General features: G+C 40.8%; 1 protein-coding gene across 9 annotated transcripts in view; it reads right to left on the bottom strand.

The window, feature by feature from the left end:
- The window catches only part of SOX5 (SRY-box transcription factor 5), a 291945-nt gene extending 270597 nt beyond the window's left edge, over positions 1–21348 (bottom strand). For all 9 annotated transcript variants that reach the window (XM_075051376.1, XM_075051377.1, XM_075051378.1 and 6 more), the window contains exon 1: positions 21232–21348. In XM_075051376.1, coding sequence (XP_074907477.1) covers positions 21232–21269 — 38 coding nt within the window. In that variant the 5' untranslated portion in view covers positions 21270–21348. The remainder of the gene's footprint in view (positions 1–21231) is intronic.
- Positions 21349–21954: the final 606 nt, after the last annotated feature.

The following is a 21954-nucleotide window of genomic DNA, read 5'->3' as shown; positions in this document are numbered from 1 at the left end:
CTATCAGGACCGTGAGAGACACAAAATAAACATTTTGCAGAAAGGCAGGTATCTTCAGGAGAAGAATTTAACCTGCGGAATTTGAATGTTGGTCACCATCCAAGCGCATGAGAGAACTCAGCCTGACTGTCAGATCCCAGGCTAAACTTGTAGGACTGAAAATTACAAAAAGCACTCAGAAGTGCAAACAAAACACAATTTAGGGAGAGAAAATAAATCCTGTGATGTCATTTATAGCTAGTTCTTTTCCGCAGAACTACACTGACTTTCAATGCATGCTTAATATTGGAAGCAAGACTCATCATCAGTAAACAATTTAATAATCCGGTTACATAAGCAGTAACAATTCCTTGGCTGGTAATGAACAATATGATATCAAAGTTGTCATCTCTTAAACACAATATTGGTTGATTTTCTGTACATGAGTAGTCCTGATTAATTCAATTGTGTCCTCGGTGTCTTTAATGCCTGTGTAGATACAGGAGAAGAGAGTCTTGCAAAGGTCTCTTTGAGGATTGAGCGAGCTTTGAAATTCTAACTTGGGCGATGTTATATGAAATAGAATCCAGCTTACTTCCCAGGAAGCAATAAAAGCGAACTCAGTGAGACTGCTTATGTGAATACATCTTAGCAGAATCAGGGCCTGCTCGAGCCACAAGGGAGGATAAACTTAAATAAAGCATTTCAGTACAACCATTCTTTCAGCAGTCTTTAGTCTGTATTAGTAGCTAACATCTGAGGAAAGGAAAGGTTTGCTGCTTGGCAATAGTGTGGTGTTAATGTAACACAATCTGTTAAATGAAAAAGCAAAATTAATTCCAATTTGGTGTCTTCACATTTCACACTCCAGAGACTCTTACGGACTGAATGAAAGACAAGAAGGGGTAGGGAAAATTTAGTGAATTCTTCCAAACTGAATCATCTATTTCTTTGCGTTTCACCTAAGTCAAGAGGCAATTGGAGGGAAAAATAAGAAAGATATCTTATTTATGTAGGTATTTCTTAACATGTGTGTACGACATCATAAGAAATGTCTGTCTCTGACCATCCTTCACTGCCTACTCCCCCTCTTCCCCTTGTCCTCTCCACAATTCAAATGTTTAGCCTTACTTCATCCTCACAGCAAGGAATGGATTAAGCAGAATTACTTACTGCTATGCCAATTAAGGAGGAATTAATTACAACTTTGCCTCCTGTCCCTCTAAGGTTGCAAGTTTGTCTAGCAAAACAAACCTGAATGTAGCTAAATGGAGAGCTGCAAACACTGAGGAGGATGCAGGTACTAAGTTTCCCTCTTGCTACATTCAAACCTCTGGCTGCAGTGGGGTGACTTAACGTAAATTCTTCTCTCCAGGCATAGGCATTGCACAACTGAGCTGTTGTACTCCTCGGTATTTCAATTCCCCAACCGTGTAAAAGGGGACAGTAATAATACCTATTTGTCAGCAGCATTGTGCAAGTTAATCCCTTAATATTTGTAAAGCACCTTGAGATCTTAGCACAGAGGGCACAATAGAGCATAAAGTGTTATCATCATTGTAATAAATTGGGGCATGTTCCAATTAGACTGTTTCAAGTGAACTCTCTCTGGACTTTGACTCAGGACGTCTTTGGCTTCTGGAGTTACATATATACAGTGTCCAAACCAAAAAACCGGAAAGATACACAAGACTTTTTTCTTCAGCAGACCATTTCTTTTTTATTTTTTTCTGAAGAAATACTTTGCCATACCACCCACCACCCACATTCACTTCCAGGCTAATTATACTTTGAAAGACAACCAGCATAATGATGATTATAGCATACTGAGTCAAGGGAAGGCCTAGTCAAATAAACAGGATAACTTCCCTTGGTCCATCTCTCACTTTTTTCCACTGGAGAGTGAATCCCCAAACCTGTATAGCCATGCACCTTAGAAAAGACTAAAGAACCTTCGTTTCCCTTTTTTTCTTCCTTTTTGCCACTCCTGTAGATTTCCAGCTGCACCCTTCCCAACCTATAAATTGCCAACCAAACCCTCCTGTTCACCCTGGTTACAGAAGAGAATGAAGCAACTCCAAATGATCCACCACCACTACTGTAAAAAAAAAAAGAGAAGAGAATTAAAAAAAAAAAAATCCAAGAAGAAGAACTTAGTGCCCAGTATCATGCCACTATCTGTTTACAGATACAGTAGGACAGAAGGCAGCTAGCTCTCTCTCTCATACAAGTTTACCTATGTAAGTAGTCCCATCCCTTGCCTTCCCTCCCTTGCCATTCCTTCTCCCATTTCCTTTTTCACCGCACCACAAGTACGTGGATGTTCTGCAGACAAGCGTTTCATAGTGAGGCCATATGACCTCAAAGAGTTAAAAGCTCCTTTTGACTTTAGCACCTTCTGAAGCGTGTGAGGAGGATGCCTAACCCTGCAAAGTTCTCAGCGTTTCCAGCTGCCGCCAATTCCAACGGAAACTCTGGGCACTCCACTTTGAGCTTTACAATATCAGGATAATAAATTGTTATTATCTCTTTTTTAATTAATCTGTGGTCATTTTCCATAAACCCATACCTTGTGAGTCTAACTGTTCTGCTTTGTTAGTCAGGTACTATCTACCACATTACAAAAGGACACTCCTGTACAAACAGAGTACGACCCTAAATATTTCTTTCTTGCACAGAATAAATGTAATGCTGCATATCTGGACAAATCATCATATAAAGCAGGAAAAGAGACACCCAGAAAAAGTACCCCACTGACTTGACTACAACATCTTTAGAGATTTTGATACAATTGTTCTGAGATTATGTTTTTCTTATAGTGTAGCTTTTTTAACACATCAAGAAGAGCCAGTATTTACCTAAAGCAAAATATTTTAGTTCAGTTCTTTGCCATTATTTATTCTAGTCCATTTGTCACATCTATGTAGCTTATATCATTATTGACACAGCTATATGACTAATAACATGTATCATGCCTCTTTCTGTACACAACTCGTACAAAGAAGAATAGGATAGTTCAGCCAAATGAATAATTATTAAGGGTATACTTTCAAAAGCCAGAAATCAATTGTTCATCACAGTAATTGACTGTGGTCATTCATTACATCGCTGCTGTAGATCCTGCTCTGCTTTATAGGAGACATGTCATAACAACAGGCATTACACAAATACTGCAGAAGTTTCAGCTCTCTAAAAGATAAATACGTTAGAGCAGTCTTTTGCAATGTGTGATAAAAAGATGAAAACAGTCACAGAAAAAAAGAGGATGAAGCAAACAACAGTGCTGGTTTACTGGTATAGTGACGTACTGTTCTAATACACCTCTTTTGGGACTTGTTTCTCATACAATCTGATAGCATTTATCACCAGTGCTCTCTTGCAACTGACTTCTACTAAACATTTAGAGGTTCTGGCTTGATTATCTGAACACGATGGAAGACACCAAACACAGATGAAGCAGAGCTTTTGAACTGAAAGACCCATATACCTAGCAAGCATACAAAATTGTCAAAATAGGATAACAAGCATTTTCATACAACTAGACCTTTGAAGCGTCACTGGCATATTGTGTTGCTTTCATTCTATTCCCTTAATAAACTAAAAAAAAATAAAATATAAAAGCCATGATCCAAGTTTTCAGACTTAGTAATGCCCATTAACTAAAAAGGAATTAAACAAAAATATGTTGCATAAACAAAGAGGCAATCAGAAGTTAAAAAATTAATTTCAAACCTCTCAGCATAGCTGGGAAACCCAGGAGCTTAGCCAGTCCAGCTGAAGTGCGTAAAGGGACACTATGAATCTCTGTTTATAATGCTGAGTGCCTTACCTCAAGATTAGATGTTGAGAGGAAAGTCTGTGGTCGTCTTGCCCATCTAGGTACTTAGATAGCCTTCAACAGCTATAACATATAACCTGTAAGGTATTACCTATGTCCCACTCCTTATTCTACATCAGCATCCAGCAGCAATGTTATCTTTTAGTTAATACTGCCTGTATTTCACAGGACAAGAAGAAAATATACATTCTAATTTGGATTATTAGCAATGTAAAATACATCCTACTACCAACCAAATTCAACACATAATAGTAATACTAAAAAAAAAAAAAACAACCAAAAAAGACTAAACTATACTAAGATGGGCCAAAAATCTATTATTTAATTGATGTCATGTACAGACATTTAAGTTTTGCACAATTGCTTCTTCATTCCTGAAGCATGAATCAGTCCAAGGAGACTCCAAGCTATGCTGTATTTTCCACGTTTCACTTCAATAAAATATTACAAATACGTTACCATGTATCTGGGATTTTTTCTGCAATCATCATAACAAACCAATGTTTTCATAATGTCGCCACAAACCGCAGCTATTACCTCATACAAGAGTACAATGTTTTGGCAATGCAGCACAAATAGTAGGAACAACTTCACCATCATCTTCCAAAATAGTTCCTTGAACACATTTCCCAAAAAACAGTAGCAACAAAAGCTCTGACACTTCATTCCTTCCCTCCACCCTCTTGATGAATGAGAAGAAAGCAGTGAAACAGGCAGTGACCTCTCCTATCTCCTTGTTCTTAAAAGGCTCTGGATCACAGTCATCCACAGCTAAATCACACTGAAGTCAACAGGAAACATTCCAAAATGTGGACAAATTACATACATCATTTAACCTGAACACTGCAGAATAAGGCTTAAGAAAAACGGACTGTTCAGTACCTGCTTATACCACATGTTCTAACCAAGTCCTGCGGAGGGCTGGGGCAACGCCTAAATTATACCAAAAACATGAGTAGGACCCCATTTTAATGTGGAAATGACATTGTCAATTACAGCAGAAAAATATGAAGATAAGGTGAAAATTCTTTTGTTAGTGTCCTGATCTTGTAGCAAGTCTAAAACCTATAGAACTTCAAAGGAGTCAAAGCCACTCAGAGCCTAACAGGGCTGGCCTTTATCTGTGTGTTCAATCTACCATATTCCTTCTCAGACTTTACTCAAAATGGTTTCAAGCAACTTACTGTTAATAAGGATTAAACCTACTTAACCAAAGTATTTTCAGAGATCACATCACTATCAGGCCTGATTAATGGGTCTTGAAGTCTACAGCAGCGAGGCTGCACTCCTTATATATTCTGACTATGTATTTGCATTCCGGATTCTTTCTCAGTGAAAACCAGTGCATGCAAAATAAATTCCACAATCCCACATCTTGTATACAAAGGGCATCACACATATCCTGCGACTTAAGCTATTCTCCTGAAATTATCTTAGTCTCACACAATCACACTTCAAACACCCCATATGTCCAGTTTGGTTATTCCTCCTTTAAAAAGCTAATAAATGTAATACTCAGATGCAACTGCATTTCATCTAAAAACAATTATCTGCAGTACTTTGTGCCAGGAAAAGCATCAATAGGAATCATTAACAATGCTTTCACTTTATTTTCTTGCCATTTAATGGGCCCGATCCAACACCCAAGTCAATGAGAATCCTACAATTAGTTTCAGTAGGAGCTGGACAGAGCCTTACGATCACATGTGAATGCAGGGCTTGTGCAAGGAGGCTGAATGACAAGCATAGCCTCTGTTTATTCACACAACGATACTGCAAAGACAGAGGAAGAACAAACTTCCCATGATGGTCCCAGTACCGAGAGCTGCTGAAGAGCCAGTAAGGAGGTGAGCCCTCTGGAGGTGAGGGCAAACACTGCTCTCTGGACTTACTCGGGTCCTGCCCTCTTTCCTAAGACCACCAGTAAGAGCATCAAACTCATTTCCTGAAAACCGAACTGACACAAGGCACTTGGTGCCTGGTGAGATGCAACTTTTACCTATTACTCTCCTGAAGTGTTTTTAAAAATTAAAAAACACAAACCAAGACCCACACTTGGTGCTACATGTCCCCTCCTATTCAACAGGGTTATTTTCATCTCAAAGAAAAAACAAGTCATCTGCACAATAGTTCACAATTAACAATGCACATGTATTGCTTTATTGAACTCCACCTCATAAATGGGTCTAAAAATGCAGATCAATTTATTTCAGGCACTCACTTTGATGTTTCATACAGATAAAAATAAGGAGAGAGAAAAAAAAAGCTCTGATATTCTCCCCAAATGCCCCTGGAAGTGGTATATTTCCAAACAGATTAGATGCAAGAGCCAAACTATTAAAAACATTTAATTGCTCCAAAATTTTAAAAGGACACACAAGTTTTTTTGTACTAGCTGACTTGCATGCAATTCTTCCACACACAATTTTTTATTTCTTTATGAAAATCATGCACTCTTCCTACACACGCATTCATCCTTTCCTCCTGCTTTCAGCGTTAAATGCAACATCAGAAACTTTGAAAATACAGATGTTATATAGCCTCCAAAATGTAAGAGCCAACTTCATTCTGGAGACTTTCAAATCTGTACCTACGGCTTCCTGGAAGGCACAAGCAGCACATAATGCTTCAAGGGATTTCCAAAGTCCTGTACTGACATGTGCCTGACCTCACTTTCCCTCATACACTGGAGCTAGACAGTCAAAGAAACTGGCAGGCTGATTTTCTGTAGCCATTTGGCACCTGCATATCGTGAACGTCGTTTTATTTTAGATTATGACAATGACAGGCCACAGAGAGAGTTCAAGTCCAACCTTTGAACGTGGTCATTCATACCTCGCTTTAATGCAAATGCAACTGTAACCTGACGGTAACATTGAACCGGCTGAAAATCATAAGAAGGAGCCGTACTAGATCTACCAAGAGCGTTCTCCTCCGCAAACCATCCTCTCTCCATCTCAAGCTTTTCGTTAAGTCAGATGTCTGAACTTAAGGGGACACAATGCAGCAGTTTGTTTAACGCCAACAGAAAGAGACCAGAAAGAGACACAACTAGAATTTTAGTGGTGGAAAGAAAAGAAAGAGGAAAAAAAACAAAAGAAAAAGAAAAAAGAAAAAAAAAAGGAGAGCACAAGGTATTTGTTCAGTCCTTATTAACAGCATAAGGGAACTTAGCTTTAACAGTGTAAATCAAATTAAAACAGTTCAGGGACCTGGCTTGAAAGCTGCCATTTCAATAAAAAGGGGGACAATTGCAAGGTTGTTTAAAACTGTAGCTGCACTCTTGTACCCTCCGCCGCCTCCTTCTCCCAACCCTCCCTCCCACACCACCAACTGCCATCTCAAATTTACCTTGCCATGCACTCACTCCGCAACTCCCTCCCAACCACAGCGGATTGGAGGAATCTACAGAAAATAAATTGACAATAACTATAACTATATTACCTGAAGAGAGGAGGAGGGGAAGCAAAGAAAATGACCAAATTGTTGACATTGGTCAAGGAGACTTTCCCCTCTAAACTTTCCAAGAACACGGGCGCCGAATAGCAAAGGTTTCATTATGAATCCACTCATGGTGTTTCATACAGAATTTCTTCTCACCCATCCCTGAATACAGCAGCTTATTCTTGTGCAATCATTAATGCTGAACAGCAGATAGGCTGCTATTTCCCACTCCTGAAGAAACCCATCTTATGGCATGCAATGTGAAGAACTGCTTCACTAACAAGATGGTGAAGTATCTTCAGTAGGGAAGGCATGGTGACACAGTGGCTGGAGAACTGGCTTGCTTTCCACCTGGATCACCACTTAAAAGGCCTCAGAATTTTCTTAAGCTTAATAGGTTTATTGTTTTAATCTCTACCTGTGAGAATAACAGGGGTCCCCATAAAAATGTAGAAAGCATGCCCAACTGCTTGTGGGGAGAAGGTGAAGGGAGAAAAGCTGAGGAAGGAAGAGACAGGACGAGAATAATACAGAGGGCTGTAAGTCTATTAGCTTGTTAGGGCTACAGCCTTAATACTGTTAAGGCTTATTTCACATGCATTTTTTAAAAAAGTCGGATTTTTGCTGTCCGTACATTATGATTCATCTAAAACTATGCAGAAGCTTTTAAGTTTCCAGTATTATCATCATTTTATCCATAGAGATTCAACTTTATCTTTCTTTCATCATCTCGGATGTTCTCCACAAAAAGACAGACTCGGGCAAATAAAACGCAACAGTTAAAAGCGGTACTTTCTCCAGACCGCATAACAGAGAGAAAAGGAAATCTTTATCAAATGAGGGCGTAAGTAACAATTAGTCCTTTTATTCACCCTCCTGACATCTCAGAAGCAAACAATCCAGCCCTACTTTTAAATGAAAAGTACATTTCTTGAGAAAAGCATCCAGCAACATTATGATCTGACATAAGCAACTCTCTAGACTCAGCAGCAAGGAACCTTTAGCCCTGTCCAAAGGTGTTAACAATGCAGTACTAATGTGACACGGCACTAAATGGATGGTCAAACACAGAGGCTTTGTTACATGCAGGAGGTTGCATTTTCGTCACCTTTTTCCAAACGTGCACCTAAGGGAAAATACTATCAAACTCTTTCAAAGAAGAAAAGCAAAGAAGCAGCATATTTTTGTCCTGCATATTTTAAGGATAATTCTAGCAAAGGCAAAGAAATAGTACCTAAATTGCTAACAATTGCTAAAAAAAGAGTGAAAGCTCCAAAGATTTTTCATTTTTTGTACAGTGCATTTTCTTCTGCTTAACCTATTAAAACATGGACTGGTCAGAGTATCAAATTAATACATACTCAAATCTTCTCCTAACTTTCAAATTTTTTTTATATATTTCATGAATAGGCTTTTACCAAAGATTTTAGTCCATTTCATTCATTCTAAACCTTTAAGCAGATGAATTGGGTCAAAATGATTGTATTATACGCCTGTAATTTATGCTATCAACTTTACTCTCCACCACTGCACCACTAAAGGAAAACTGCAGTCCTGATTTAAAGCTGTAAATTCAGATCAAATGGGAAAGTGTTAAATTCAGAAGGGCTTTTGGTCCATTAACTTCCATGCTGATTTGACACGCTCTGCAGTGCTTGGGCAACAGACTCTGCTATACAACGTATTCCTAAGCAAACAGTGCTTTGTGTCATAAACCATCTGGGGTGTCAGTTCTAAGGGCCACTCATCTAAACTCCTCTGATACACTTGGAAATGCTGAGGTGCAGAACAGAAACTTTTCTTCACTACAAAATCCCTTTTGCAAGGGTAAGGAGATGCCACCGTTGGAGGAACGACAGAAGGCACAAAATTTTGGTTAAGGCAGTTGTTTTCATTATTCCACTGAAGAAACCATTGGATACACAAGCTTTCTAAAAACACTACAATTTTTCTAAGGTACCAATAAAAGCGATACCATTCATAACCTGGACAGTGCTCCCTTTCATATCAGAGCCTATAGTTGCAAAGCTAAGTGCCAAGCAGATGGTTGAAATCTGTTTTGTATAAAAAGTGTGTGCGCACACGCGTTTTTTTAGATTGAGTTCTTTGTATTCATATTCAGGCCTAGGTTCTAGCCATCAAAACACTGGCACTGAAGCAATCATTAGCAGCATTTTAGACAACTGGCAACTAAGGTATTCACAGTTCTCCACAAAATGTTCAGCTAATATCTCCCAGATGTATAATTAAGGCAAAAGATCATCTTCTTAAATTGGTATCAGTGCTTTGGATGGCCTTTCAATAGACTGCACACGTATGTAAAAAGCTATTTTATTTATCTTCTTTTGAAAATAATGTTCTAACTTCTATTACGCTCCAATTTTTTATAGCTGCTTTTAAAAACACGGGCTTCCATGTGAGACTCTACCCAACTATAACAGCAGCAACTTCATTCATCTTACCATCTTTCTAATAAACATTAAGAAGGAAATTCTATAAATCATTTTAACAATAAGGCTCTCTCTCTCTTACCTGATAACCATTTAGTTTATTTAATATGAAAATATAAGACAGGCTATGCTGCTCTGGAGGAACCAGCTCCAGACAAGGGCAGTGAGCCCTCCAAGAATCCACTGATGAATCTGCTGCTGTTACACCGGACAACCCATGGCAAGTCACCTCAGTGGCAGTCAACTCATTTGTAAGTAAGTTGTTTATTACCACAAACAGCAAAACCAGAAATGCTAACCAGCATGGGGCTCTGCTGTCTGCCTGGGGTTCTCATGGAACCTGGGAACTGGTGACAATAATTTGCCTGGTGACAAATTAACAGAGGTCACACTTTTGACAACTGAGGTTATCAAACAAATGTGTATTTGGAAGAATGCATTTTTGTGCAGCAGTCTTGCTTAAGACCTTGGTGGCCACAACTGGGAATTACTACCTTAGGAAACACAGAGTTTCAAAACAAAGATTGATTTTGTGTACAGTGCCAAGTCCACTAAGGCCCAGATGTTAGCCCTGGCAGAATTCAGGTACATTTTCATCACCGCCGTTCTGATCGTCCTAATCTGCCAGGGATACATGTTGTTTAGGAGGAACAGACAGTTAATGTGTCTTTAAAGCACACCGACACAGAACTTCTGAAATCTACAGATTTGCAGAAGCCTGCAAAAATCTCTCCCGATGCTTTAGAAATTCTGGCGGCATTGCAACTGATGGAAGTTTGCTGCAGATTAAGGAAAGTCAGGCTTTTGCTCAGTGATCTCGTGAGTCACCATTTCATGCCATCCTGGTTTACTGGGGTGAAAAATGTCAGCCTTTTTCATAGAGTTGAGCAGAACATTAATTAATTAGGCCTACATTTTTAGGACCTGACACTGAACTTCAGTCCACCAAGTCCAAACACTCAGAATGAATGGCCACATTTTAAAGGATGCCTTGACTAGCCCTATCACAAAATAGGTCTTTGTGAACACTGCTGAATAACTACTACTGAAACACTATGGAACATGCCTGATTATAATCCATTATCTTGAAAGTAGTCTCCCTCTTAAAAAGCTTATCAAATAACTTAATAGCTCAGTCATAATATTCACAGGCTACAGAGATCAAATCCACCCAGGACTCCTTAGTTTATACCCATTTTCTCAACAGTGTGTAGTAAGACATGCAACAGAGAGACTAGATCTAAATCTACCTGCAGACCCCAGTGATTCAGCTCTACTCTTACTGAGCATACAGCTGGAAATGAGAAAAAAAATACTAAAACAGATTAGAAGAACTTTTAACATGAGTAAGAAAATAATTCCTCCCTGTCAATAAGCTTGTATAATTTCCTTCATTTTGGATCTCTGTCACACATTTAAAAGACGGGTAAGAGTCACAATGCATTTTGTGTTCTGCAGCATCGTTTTTACTTTTAAGCTAGTTGGTTTGCTCACCGTGGCTGCCTACACTGCTGCTTTCATGAGAGTCTGTTCCTCACATTAATACTCTCCATGTGAAGAATTTTTTCCTGGACTGCCCTAGCGCCTGGTCTTCAGTTTATAAAACATATGACAGCTCTTGTACCTATGGCTGAAAATGTTAATTGTTCTCCAGGATGAAACCTTCACCTGACCGTTAGTAGCACACAGTCTCTCAATTTACTGCTTCAACACTGCGGGTGCTGCTACCTAACTGCAGTTCTCCGAACTTGCCTCCAGGCAGGGAGTTAGTTTAGAAGCCCGCTCAGATAACTGGAGGGGCTACAGAAAGTATTCCCTCCCAGCCCTAACCAATGCGGCTGGGGCTGGAAATATTTCTTTACTTTATATTATTGATTATACTCCAAAGTCCCTATTGTACATATTTAAGTAATCTGAATATTATAGTTCACCTTGCTAGAATGAGACCTTTGGAAATTATAATTGGACAGACATAAAGTCTGTGATTTGCAGTTCTTAGGATCTCAAGAAGGAAAAGGAGGGTCTTGAGGTTAAAAAATAGGACTAGCAGCTGGTATCTCTACTTTTTATATTCACCCATGCAAATGATTTTGTGACACCATCCCTCAGTTTTCTCATCTATAGGTTGAGACTAATCTTGCTTCTCAATCTAAAGAGCACAGAAATCTTCATGATTTGTATATTAATGTTTTCCAAATGCTCTGAATTCCTAATCAAAGGACTTTACAGGAAGTATGAATCTATTATTAATATTATCAGCACTTCTAAAGCAACTTCTACATACATATGTGTAGAAAATATACAGAGGGAGAATACACATGCACATATATTGCTCAATTTATAAATTCTAAAGCATGGCTTCAGGACTGAAATCTCATTCATGAACCATGCTAGGGATCTCTTACCTACTCTCCGTTTCTGAATTTTCCCCATACAAAGACACATTGATATTACTCTCAGCTCTAAGCACAAAGGCTGCTCTGTGGAATGGAAAGAAACCTTCTTTTTTGTGTTTGTACAGTGACGAGCATAATGGGGTCCTGATTCAGGATGCTTGCACTCTACAAAAACACACTAAATCAATGACAGCAATACACATGCAGATTATCTATAAAAGAGATGCACGGCATACTTGAGAGTGGCACAGTATTTTTCCCCTAGTTTGCATGGTATTGCATGCAAACTCTATAGCCTAACATGGTTTCCTGAGTCACACAATTAATTTCAGAATTTAGGCAAGAACAGCGAAAGTGAGCAGAACTTAAAAAACATAAGCAAAGGATGAGAGCCTTCCACTGAGAAATTCTGCCAAATTCTAATCTCAGTTGCAAAACCAGAATCAACCTGATGTTCACACGGTTGCAACAAAGATGAGAATCAATAGCCTTCTTTACAACACACTGACCATAAATATCTACTTAAATCTCCAAAACCCATGAGCAAAAGACAAACCAAAGGCTGAACCTAAAGATAAAGATGTATTTTCTATGTCTCTGGGATTTTCAAACTCAGAAGCCTGGATATTTTTAACAGACATGGAAAAGAAACCTGTTTGGCTTTACTCAGCAACTGCAGAAGGAAACTGTACCAAGAGAATAACGCTGCATGTTCTGTTTTCATTTGATTTCATTTAGCCTTTCAGTTCTATTTCAGTTTTGTTTCATTTAGCCTATTTTTTTTTTTAATAATCATCATGTTTTGGTGATTCACATTTCACACCAGCACAGGAACAAGTCATGTAAATACAACACAACCAAATGACCCAGTTTGCTAATAGACATGCCAAACGGGTAAGAACATCCTTCCCTTCGCCCTTACCAACCATCACCTTCCCACACATCTCATTTCTATCCAAAAAAGCCTCTGCCCCAGTGAGGCCACAGCATCAAAATTTAGGGAGAAAACCCTATGAATAGAAACTTGACTAAACCTTTGGAGAAAATGTTTTCAGTCTTGTTTTACAAAGTGAATGTAATGAGGCTGCTAAGGGAATTTCTGTGAAAACAGAAGACCTCTACAGTCAAACACAGCATGGGCAGAAGTACAGCAAGTCAATGCTCCCTCCCAGCACAGAGCTCTGCTGAAACGCCTTCACCCTAACTCAAGGCAGGCCACCCCAGAAGGTGAGAGGACACCATACGCTTCACACCTTTCGTTAAACATTCTCTCTCTTGAAACAAGGAATACCTCAAAATCATAAAAATTGTATGCAGAGATGCACTTTGGTCTTTCAGACTGTGATGAATTTTAGCTGCATCACACTCTATTAAAGCACAGTCTTTTTTAGGATTCCCATCAAACTGAAGATAATGCAACTTAATGCAACCCCGTAAATGAACATACCAAACTATACCAAGCAAACATGAATACGTCTGTATGTATGGGTACACACTCTCTTGAGATTTTTTTAGGCTCACTGTTATAATTGGCAAAAAAAACTTGGTGAAATCTTTTCACGTTAACTATGGTAAAAAAAACAGTAACAAAATTAAAAATTGTTTGGAACCACTAACATTTTCCCTACTCTTGGTCTTATGCTATCTATTGAGTTGGCAATGGCAAGTAGCTCCAGCTCACTGTCAGATACATTATCTTTGCCCATGCCCAACCTGCGAGATGAATGAATGAAACATGGGGCATTTTTTCACTCCCACATTCTTAAAAAAACCAAGCTCAGCAGCAAAGAAACCAAGAGGATGACAAACTGTATGGGTTTCTCTTTACACACATGACATTCTTAGGTCTTTTTTCGCTAAAGCTACAAAAGTTCATGAAGAACATTAGATGTAGACAATGGTCTTAACTATGCAAGAATAGCACATACCCCCCCACATGCAGAGTTCCTCACCACTAAAAAGAACTCTGATTATTCAGACAAGAAAGTTAAATTTCTATTCACTCTGCTTATATTTTTGCCCCCCAAAGTAACAGAATTATATTAAGATTAGTAAGACAGAAACAAATATGTAGTAATAAGACTGTAATACAACCACACAGAAGAATTAGCACTAAGGTAACATTTTATGATATATTTAGATCAAATAGCACGCAGACACCCACATCCTAGGAAAAAAGCAAAACGCAATGAAGACAGTCTACATGAACTTAAGAAAACACAAAAGCAGAAGTACATAGTAAAACAAAATAAAATAAAATTATTATAGATCTCAAAGAGCAGTTGCTGATAGGATTTTCCATACTTGATCTTTCAAAAAAGTAGTATAAAAAGGAAATCAGGAATACCAAACATAAATTTAAAAAATAGCAAATACAATTACAATTTGAGAATTGAGAAATGTTACCTGATTAATCCCACAATACTTTTAAGGGAGGCAAGGTCAAAGCCATTTCAAACTTTCAAAGCAAGCCCCAAGCTTTCCCTTATTTTCATTTCAACTCTCAGAGTTCTGAAAGTCAAAAATAGCATAATCATGTTGAATTATTTTTTTTCTTAAACAAGGTGACAAAGGACAAGTTGAAGAGAAGTGCCATTCCGGATCAAAAATAAGGGGTAGGAAAATGTTTCAAGTTTCTTTCAAAACAAACAAACATCCCCCCCCCATACCACAGGCAGCACCTCTAACACTCCTAAACTTCATAGTAACATCTGATGATTCTAACAACTCCTGTCTTTCTCTTTTCCTCTTTCTTCTGTTTAAAAAATAAATACGTTTTGCACCTATCCTAAAAAAAGACAGACAGCTTCTCCGAATTACCACTGCACATCTCACAATTTCCATTCCCTCCTTACAGTCTTTTCAAGTACCATGGCCCCTTCAAGCAGCGCTCACCAAAATTCTTCCAAAATCTTGTCTAAATTTGCTCTCTCCCAACAACTACCGCGCGCAGAACTTCACACTGTCACAAGGACATGTGGGCTCAGGAACAACTTCTAGAGACTCCTGGCTTCTCAGGCTGGCAAAGGCTGGGCTCGGCGCGGAGGTGACAAGCAGCGTCTCTCGAGCGGAGGCTGCGGCGTGCGCGGGGCTCCCCGCTGCCCCCCGGCGCAGGCAGAGCCCGGCCCCAGGCGAGGCACAAGCCACTTGGACCAAGTCGGCCCCTCGGTAGGGTGTGGGAGAGGTTGGGACGCGTGGCAGACCGCAGGCTAGCATCATAACCCTCAGCGAAGGCGTGGGTGAAAACTTTATGGCCGCTGACCGCGGCGGGGTTTCGCCAGGGGGTCTGCGGGAGCGGACGCACAAGGTACAAACACCGTAAATCCCCGTCAGGTACAGCACGCGCGACTGCTCGCCCGCTGTCCGAAGCCGAAAGACTCAAAAGTTCGAGAAGTAAGTTCTGGTTTACGTAATACAGTAATGTGACAAGGATTTGCTTAATTTGCAGCATAGTTTTTAACATACTCAAATACAACATAATTTTACCTTTCGTAGGAAGCACAGGAGACTTCACACGTTTTCCAAGTTAGATAAAAACCCACAGATACTTTAAAAGGGAAAAGCGCTTCGCTTCTAGGGATGCTACTTGTTAAACGAACCCCTTGCCATCAGCAGAGACGTACTACAGCTATTGATTAATTGCTGTGAGCGCTTCTTGTCTCTTGACTACAGTAGCAGAATTCACAGGCATTGAATATTTCCAGTGTGTATAGGCACAACATGACTTACGACTTAGTTATGCTATAACCAGGCCTGAGCAAGAAATTAATAAAATAGAAAAAAAAAAAAAAGCCAAGAGGATGTCAGACTGACTTCTGCAAGAGTTGTGAAGGCAGAGGTATCTGACACGCAAACATGCAGGTACCCTATTCAACATGAAGAGATTTTTTTTTTTTTTTTAAAGTATAGTATGAAAAGCATGAGAAGAAACTATAAATCTAACCTTGGGAGAAGATAGTCTTTTTCCTGTATAAATATGTAAAAGTGTATTTTATACAGCTACAGATATATCACATTACACAGACACGTATCCCTATCCTATCAGGGAAGCTTCACATTTAAGTAACTCAACCAGATACTATATACCTCCTAAATGATAAAGCCATAAATGCTCATTAAAAGCTCCCTGAGAAGTAGTAAATATTTTGTAAACGAGTTATGTATTTAAGATCTCTGGACAGCAAGAGAAGGAAAAACAATTCCTCTCCTATCTAAAGGTACCAATCAAACACACTATGCACATAAACATCGCAAGATGCTTGGTGGGAGAGCGTGTGTATGTGTTTGTGTGTGTTTTAATTAACTCCTTGAATGCATATGATGAGCCAGCCACCCAGAATTAGTAATGCCAAACTCCCGATTTGATTCAAATGCAATGAATACAACAGTCAAATTGTGCGGGCTGGTGTGTCACTCATCAGCTCTCTCATTTGGCCTTCCAAGTCTAGTTCACAATTTCAGCAACTGGTAAATTATTGAGATGTTCATTAAAATCCGTAATCTGTAACAGTCAACTTCTTCCTCTCTAAGCATAAGCACAACAAATGAAATCAGCGCACACAGGACATTAATGAGTAGTCTGCAAACGCATTAATTCCTTCAGCCTTCTCTCAGAGAAATAAAATCATGTTAATTTTCGTCACTGCAAAAAAACAGTATCTGAAACTTTTAACTAGCACTGTATTTATTCTTCAGATCCCAGACCCCTAGACCCACAAATGTAAGCAATGAAGTCCTTTTCTCAAAACATCTCAGTGGAAGGTAAAAGCTATTCAGCCCGATATTAAAGAAATTTCATTATTGTTGTTTTTTTTTTTAAATGAAGGAATAATCACTCTTACTTCTACAGGTAGATTTTAGGAGTGGGACGTCATTCTGAGCAAGCCGGTTAATAGAAAGGTATCATTCTTTCGCCAAATTTCTCAGCAAACGCAGCAGAAGAACAACGCTTTTAGGGTAACTTTAGCTAAGAAAAGCACTTAGGAATACGCAAAGTTTCCTTTTAGGAAAATGATTTCTCCATTTGACAGTGTTGGTACAACCCCAAAATAAATTCAGTGGGAGTCCGAAATGACTCGTGCAGTGCAGCAGTGCAGCAGCTAAGTATATTTTTTTTCCTCCCAGCAGAGGCTTGCTTTACATCCTTGAGCCCTTCCTCTCGACAAGCTATCCACTAGCACAGAGAACATTTCGAGTGCACAGAACTGGTGACTGTAAATGTTGACCTTGTTCTACCATCCCCATCCCCACTGCTCCCATCCACGCCTTTTGTCTTTTCTAGTTCTTCCTTTTTTCCTGTGGAAGCACTAACCCATCATTCTTTCTTCCACAAACACTGCATACCTCTTTACCTTGAACTGGCATGTTAAAAATAAAATTAAAAAAAAATACAAAAAAAAAACGAAAAAGAAAGAAGAAAAGAATGAAAAAGAGAAAGGATGTCACTCTCTCCGGATGCCTAGCGTACCCTCTCTCTCAGTCTACAGAGAAATGTAAATATGCAGTAATTAATTTGGGTTTAAGAACATTCCATACACTAGGGACATTGTTAAGCAGTCACTTTATCTATTTTTCATTTATCAGATTTTATTAAGACATTAAAACTTTATGTTGGGCATTTCTGAGATTTTATCATTCTGCAAATTTCACAGCTGTCTACGATGGTTCTGGCCACACTGTCTCTACCTTTTCCTCAATGAAGTAAACTTTCCTTCTATTGTGGCCACACTTGTTATATTTAAGTATAATGACCCATCTTTAAAAAAAAACAAACACCACACCAAACACAAAAACAAAACACAAAAAGACAACAACAAAAGAGTTATTCTTTTTGAGACCTTTAAAGCCAATTCAGAGTGCCACAGGTACATCACAAAGTACAACTCAGAAGTCATCCTTTCCCTGTGTAACAAACAGAGCAGATTCCAGTTATAATTTCTTCCTACAACGTTTCTGCAAACATCATCCCCCTCAGCGTACGCATTCTGATGCTCCTCTCAATCAAGCAGCTGAACCGCCACAAACAGAAATAAAGACGTGCAAGTAACTTCTCGGGAAAGGACGAAAACCCTCACATTTTTGGTATGGTAATTAATTATACATGCTAATTCACAAAACCTACTGCAATTTACTAGTGATGCTGAATGAATTAATGAATGCTTATTCATCTGACACTGAGGATCATTTTCATTCCAAGTGTGTATCGTGAATGCCCCCTGATAATAGCCACAGACACATAAGAGACATCCCCTTGATTCAGATCCCTTCAGTTAGGGTGACTGAAAGTTTCTGAATTGTTTGCAGTTTACCGGGATACACTGAAACACCACGGGAAGGACGACAGGGAAAGAAGAATAACCTCCTGAGATATACACAGACGCTCCGAGATCTGAACTGCAAACAGCTTCGCCTGGTAAATCTTTACCTCCTTGTAATTTGCTATTCAAGTTTAAAAGGGAATAGTAGGAGATGGATAGTAATAACAAAACTGAAGTCAGTTATGCAGATACGACATGCTGGACCCCAGCAACTGCAGAAACATGCTCCAAGAACTGTTTACTGTGAGAATCTGAGAAAATAACCTGCCATAAACGTCTAAAAAACAATCACCTGTGCATCATGCATATATACACACACGTGAACTCTACGAGCGTGTATGTGTGTGTGTCTGAGGATCTGTGCATCTCCATGCAAGAGGAAGTGTGTCCTCATGGCTGTTTTCTGATAACCACACATATATTACATGGACAGTATCTACTCTGTGTATGTGTGTGCAACTATAGTCAAACACACACAATGTAAACAAATGGTAATGATTAACAGAGGTATTGGTTTGTATTACCAATTTCAACTGCAGAGGGAAAATTGTTGGAAAAAAAAAAATTATACGTCCTGAGGTTCATTTATTGCTTCCCATTTCTACTGCTTGCTATTATCTGCATAGCAAAAGGAGAGCAGCATATTGATTATTTAACTAGAATGTTTACAAGAGGAAAGCTGGAATCTCTGAAAATGAAACGTATGCTTGGGGGGGGGCGGAGGGGGAGAGAGTAAAGAAGGTCATTCTATTTCTAAGGAAGATGTTTTGTCCCAAATTATTTGTTTATCCATAAAATTTATATAAATATATATTTACAATGCAGAGAGACTTCAGATTAAAAAAAAAGTCCCCCAACAGGAAAATGAAAGGACTTCATTCTGCTTCACAGTTTACAAGTAATCTGTTCATCACAAAGTTCAAAGAATAACAGAAATCACTTGCTTATAAATGTATATACATAATCTTCGTGAAGCATACGAAATACATAATCTATTAATCGTATGAACAAGACAAATGCATGATCATGGTGCTAGATCAGATTCGACACCAGAAACAGTAACAGTTTCCTCAGGTAGTTGAACTAAGTTAATACAATGCACGTGAACAAAACTAATTTTGTTCTATTATTGTAACGATAACAAACCAAAGAAAAACGCCAAGTATTCCAAGCAAGTCTGGAAAATTGTATTAAAGACGACCTTGGAGCATCGCAACCATGCCAATTCCACTTTCTAATAAGGAAGCGTTCTAGTCACAGAATGAGGATTGAAAGCGTTAAAACAGTTCTTTTCTGCGTTTCCCAATTTTATTTTTCTCCGATCTTTTAATTCAAGCGTTCTTTCCTGTCCTTTCTCTGCATGCGTGTTCCTCAGCCCACTTAAAATGTTTTTATCTTGCCTTCTTTTCTATGCCTTTACTATCAAATTCAGTAGGTTTGAACGATGAACAGCTTGACTTAGCATATTTTTAACCAGCTGGTCTAGCACCTAGCTTGTATTGCATAGTCAGATACAACCAAATGTTTATACAGGAGGTAGCTTTCACGAAGACGAGAAAAACCTAAGTAATGCGCGTCCTGGCGTTCTTTTATTTACCGCTTAGAAATGAAAGTTTGGATTGTTTACTGCAGCCACACAAGGGACTATTAATAACCTTTAAAAATGAAGCCAGCGGGAAGGGATGCCGGATCATCGATGGACGTGCGTACGAGTGCCTGAGAAAACGCTTCAAAACCTCTCAGGAGCGCCAGATCATCTGAAATAAGGACTAAACTCTCGGAGGTCACAAGCTGTCGCCAGTGACAGCAAAAACTTAATTCCAGGCAGGGAAGGCTCCCGCTCCGGGCAGGGGGAGACGGGTGCGCCTACGTCATACCCAAACCCCACTCGTCATACCCAAACCCGGCTCCTGACACTCCGCGAGAGAGGCGACGGCCAAAACTTGGAGGCGAGAGTTTCACTTTTTTTTTCTTTCCTTCTCTTTTTTTTTTTTTTTCTCCCCGCTCCTCAGGCTGAAGGATGTTTCTCCTGACGGAGGGCCGGGGATGTTAACTCGCCTAAAAATAATCGCTGCCGCTAGATCAACAAAAGGTCATGTGCTCAGCGAGCGGAGCGCCGTCCCAAGTTTGACGGGAGGGCGAGGCTGGAAGTCGAACCCCCCGCCTCGCCCGCCACCACCGGGGGCATCCTCCGGCGTCCGGGGAGTCCCCGGGCAGGGCCGGGGAGGTGCTGCCCGGGGAGGGCTCCTCGCTCGCTCGCTCCCTGCCCGCCTCGGCCGGCCGGTCCGGCCAGGGGAGGAGGTGGGCTGCCGGAGGGCACGGCGGCCGCCGAGGCGGCGGAACAAAGCTGCGCGCCGCCGGGACGGACGGACGGACGGACGGCCCGGGGGGGGGGGGGGGGCGGCCGGGGGGGCTCGGCGGCGCCCGCCGCGGGCGCGGGGCTCCCCCTGCCCCGCCCCCACCCCCGCCCGGTTAACTGACACGCCGTTTGAATAGCCAAGGTAACGCGCGGGGCGGGGGGGGGGGGGCACACACACACCGGGGGGAGCATCTCCCCGGCCTGCCGCCAAGCGCCGGAGTTGCGCGCCCGTCGCCGTGTGCCTGTGCGAGCGGCACGGCGGGCAGCCCATCCGCGCACACGCGCGCAAACACGCGTGGTCATAGAAATTAAAAAAAAAAAAAAAGAACGATGCGACAACAAACAAACCACGAAACAGAACAAAAAAAAAAGGGAGGGGGGGAAGACACCCCCGCCCCCCCCCCCAACGCAAAAGGCAGCGACCCCCCGCCCCAAAAACTCGACTCACCTTTCAAACTCCTGAGGTAAATCAGGGTCAGTTAGCATGCTGGAAAAGCACAATTTCCCTTTGTCACAGCAGCCACCTATGGTCGCCTCCAACTGAACCTGTCAAGTGAGTCCAAACCTTCTAAACCGATTGATTTTCTCCCTCCCTCCCTCCCTCCCTCTCCCTCCCTCCCGGCTCGCTCGCTCGCTCTGAGCTAGGACTCCTTGACCAGTCTCTTAAAGGGGCAGCGCGCCTCGCAGCAGGCTGCTCGCACAGCTCCCCCCCACAGCGGCGCGGCGCGCCGCGGCTGCGAGGCGCTGGGCAACCTCAGGGTGCCTGTCCTTTCCTTTTAATTCTGCTCGCCCGCCGCCGCGAAACGGGAAAAGGCGACTCGTTCGATGTCCTAAAAAACGGGGGGGGGGGGGGGGGGGGGAGCGCCCGACAATCCACCTAAACCGGCAAACCGGGAGCAAATCCCCTGCGCTGAGGAAGATCAGTGGAGAAAGAAGATAAAACAAGAGCAGACTGATTAAATTGAAACAGTTATCAACTCTCTCGGAGTTGAAATAGGGGAGAAAAGATTAGACACATAAAAACGTTACCAAAGGCATTTGTGCTCCGAAGATTTTTCATTCCTTTTTCTCCCCCCCCTCCCTCTCCGCTCTCTCGCTTTCTCTCTCCCTTTCTCTCTCTTTGGGGAGGGGAAGAAGGAAAAAAAAAAAAAACCAACCACCCCGCACAACA

Source organism: Buteo buteo, chromosome 19 (genome assembly GCF_964188355.1).
Source record: "Buteo buteo chromosome 19, bButBut1.hap1.1, whole genome shotgun sequence".
NCBI classification, from domain to species: Eukaryota; Metazoa; Chordata; class Aves; order Accipitriformes; family Accipitridae; genus Buteo; species Buteo buteo.
The sequence above is the reverse complement of the archived record's forward strand: the minus strand, read 5'-3'. Positions and strand labels throughout refer to the sequence as shown.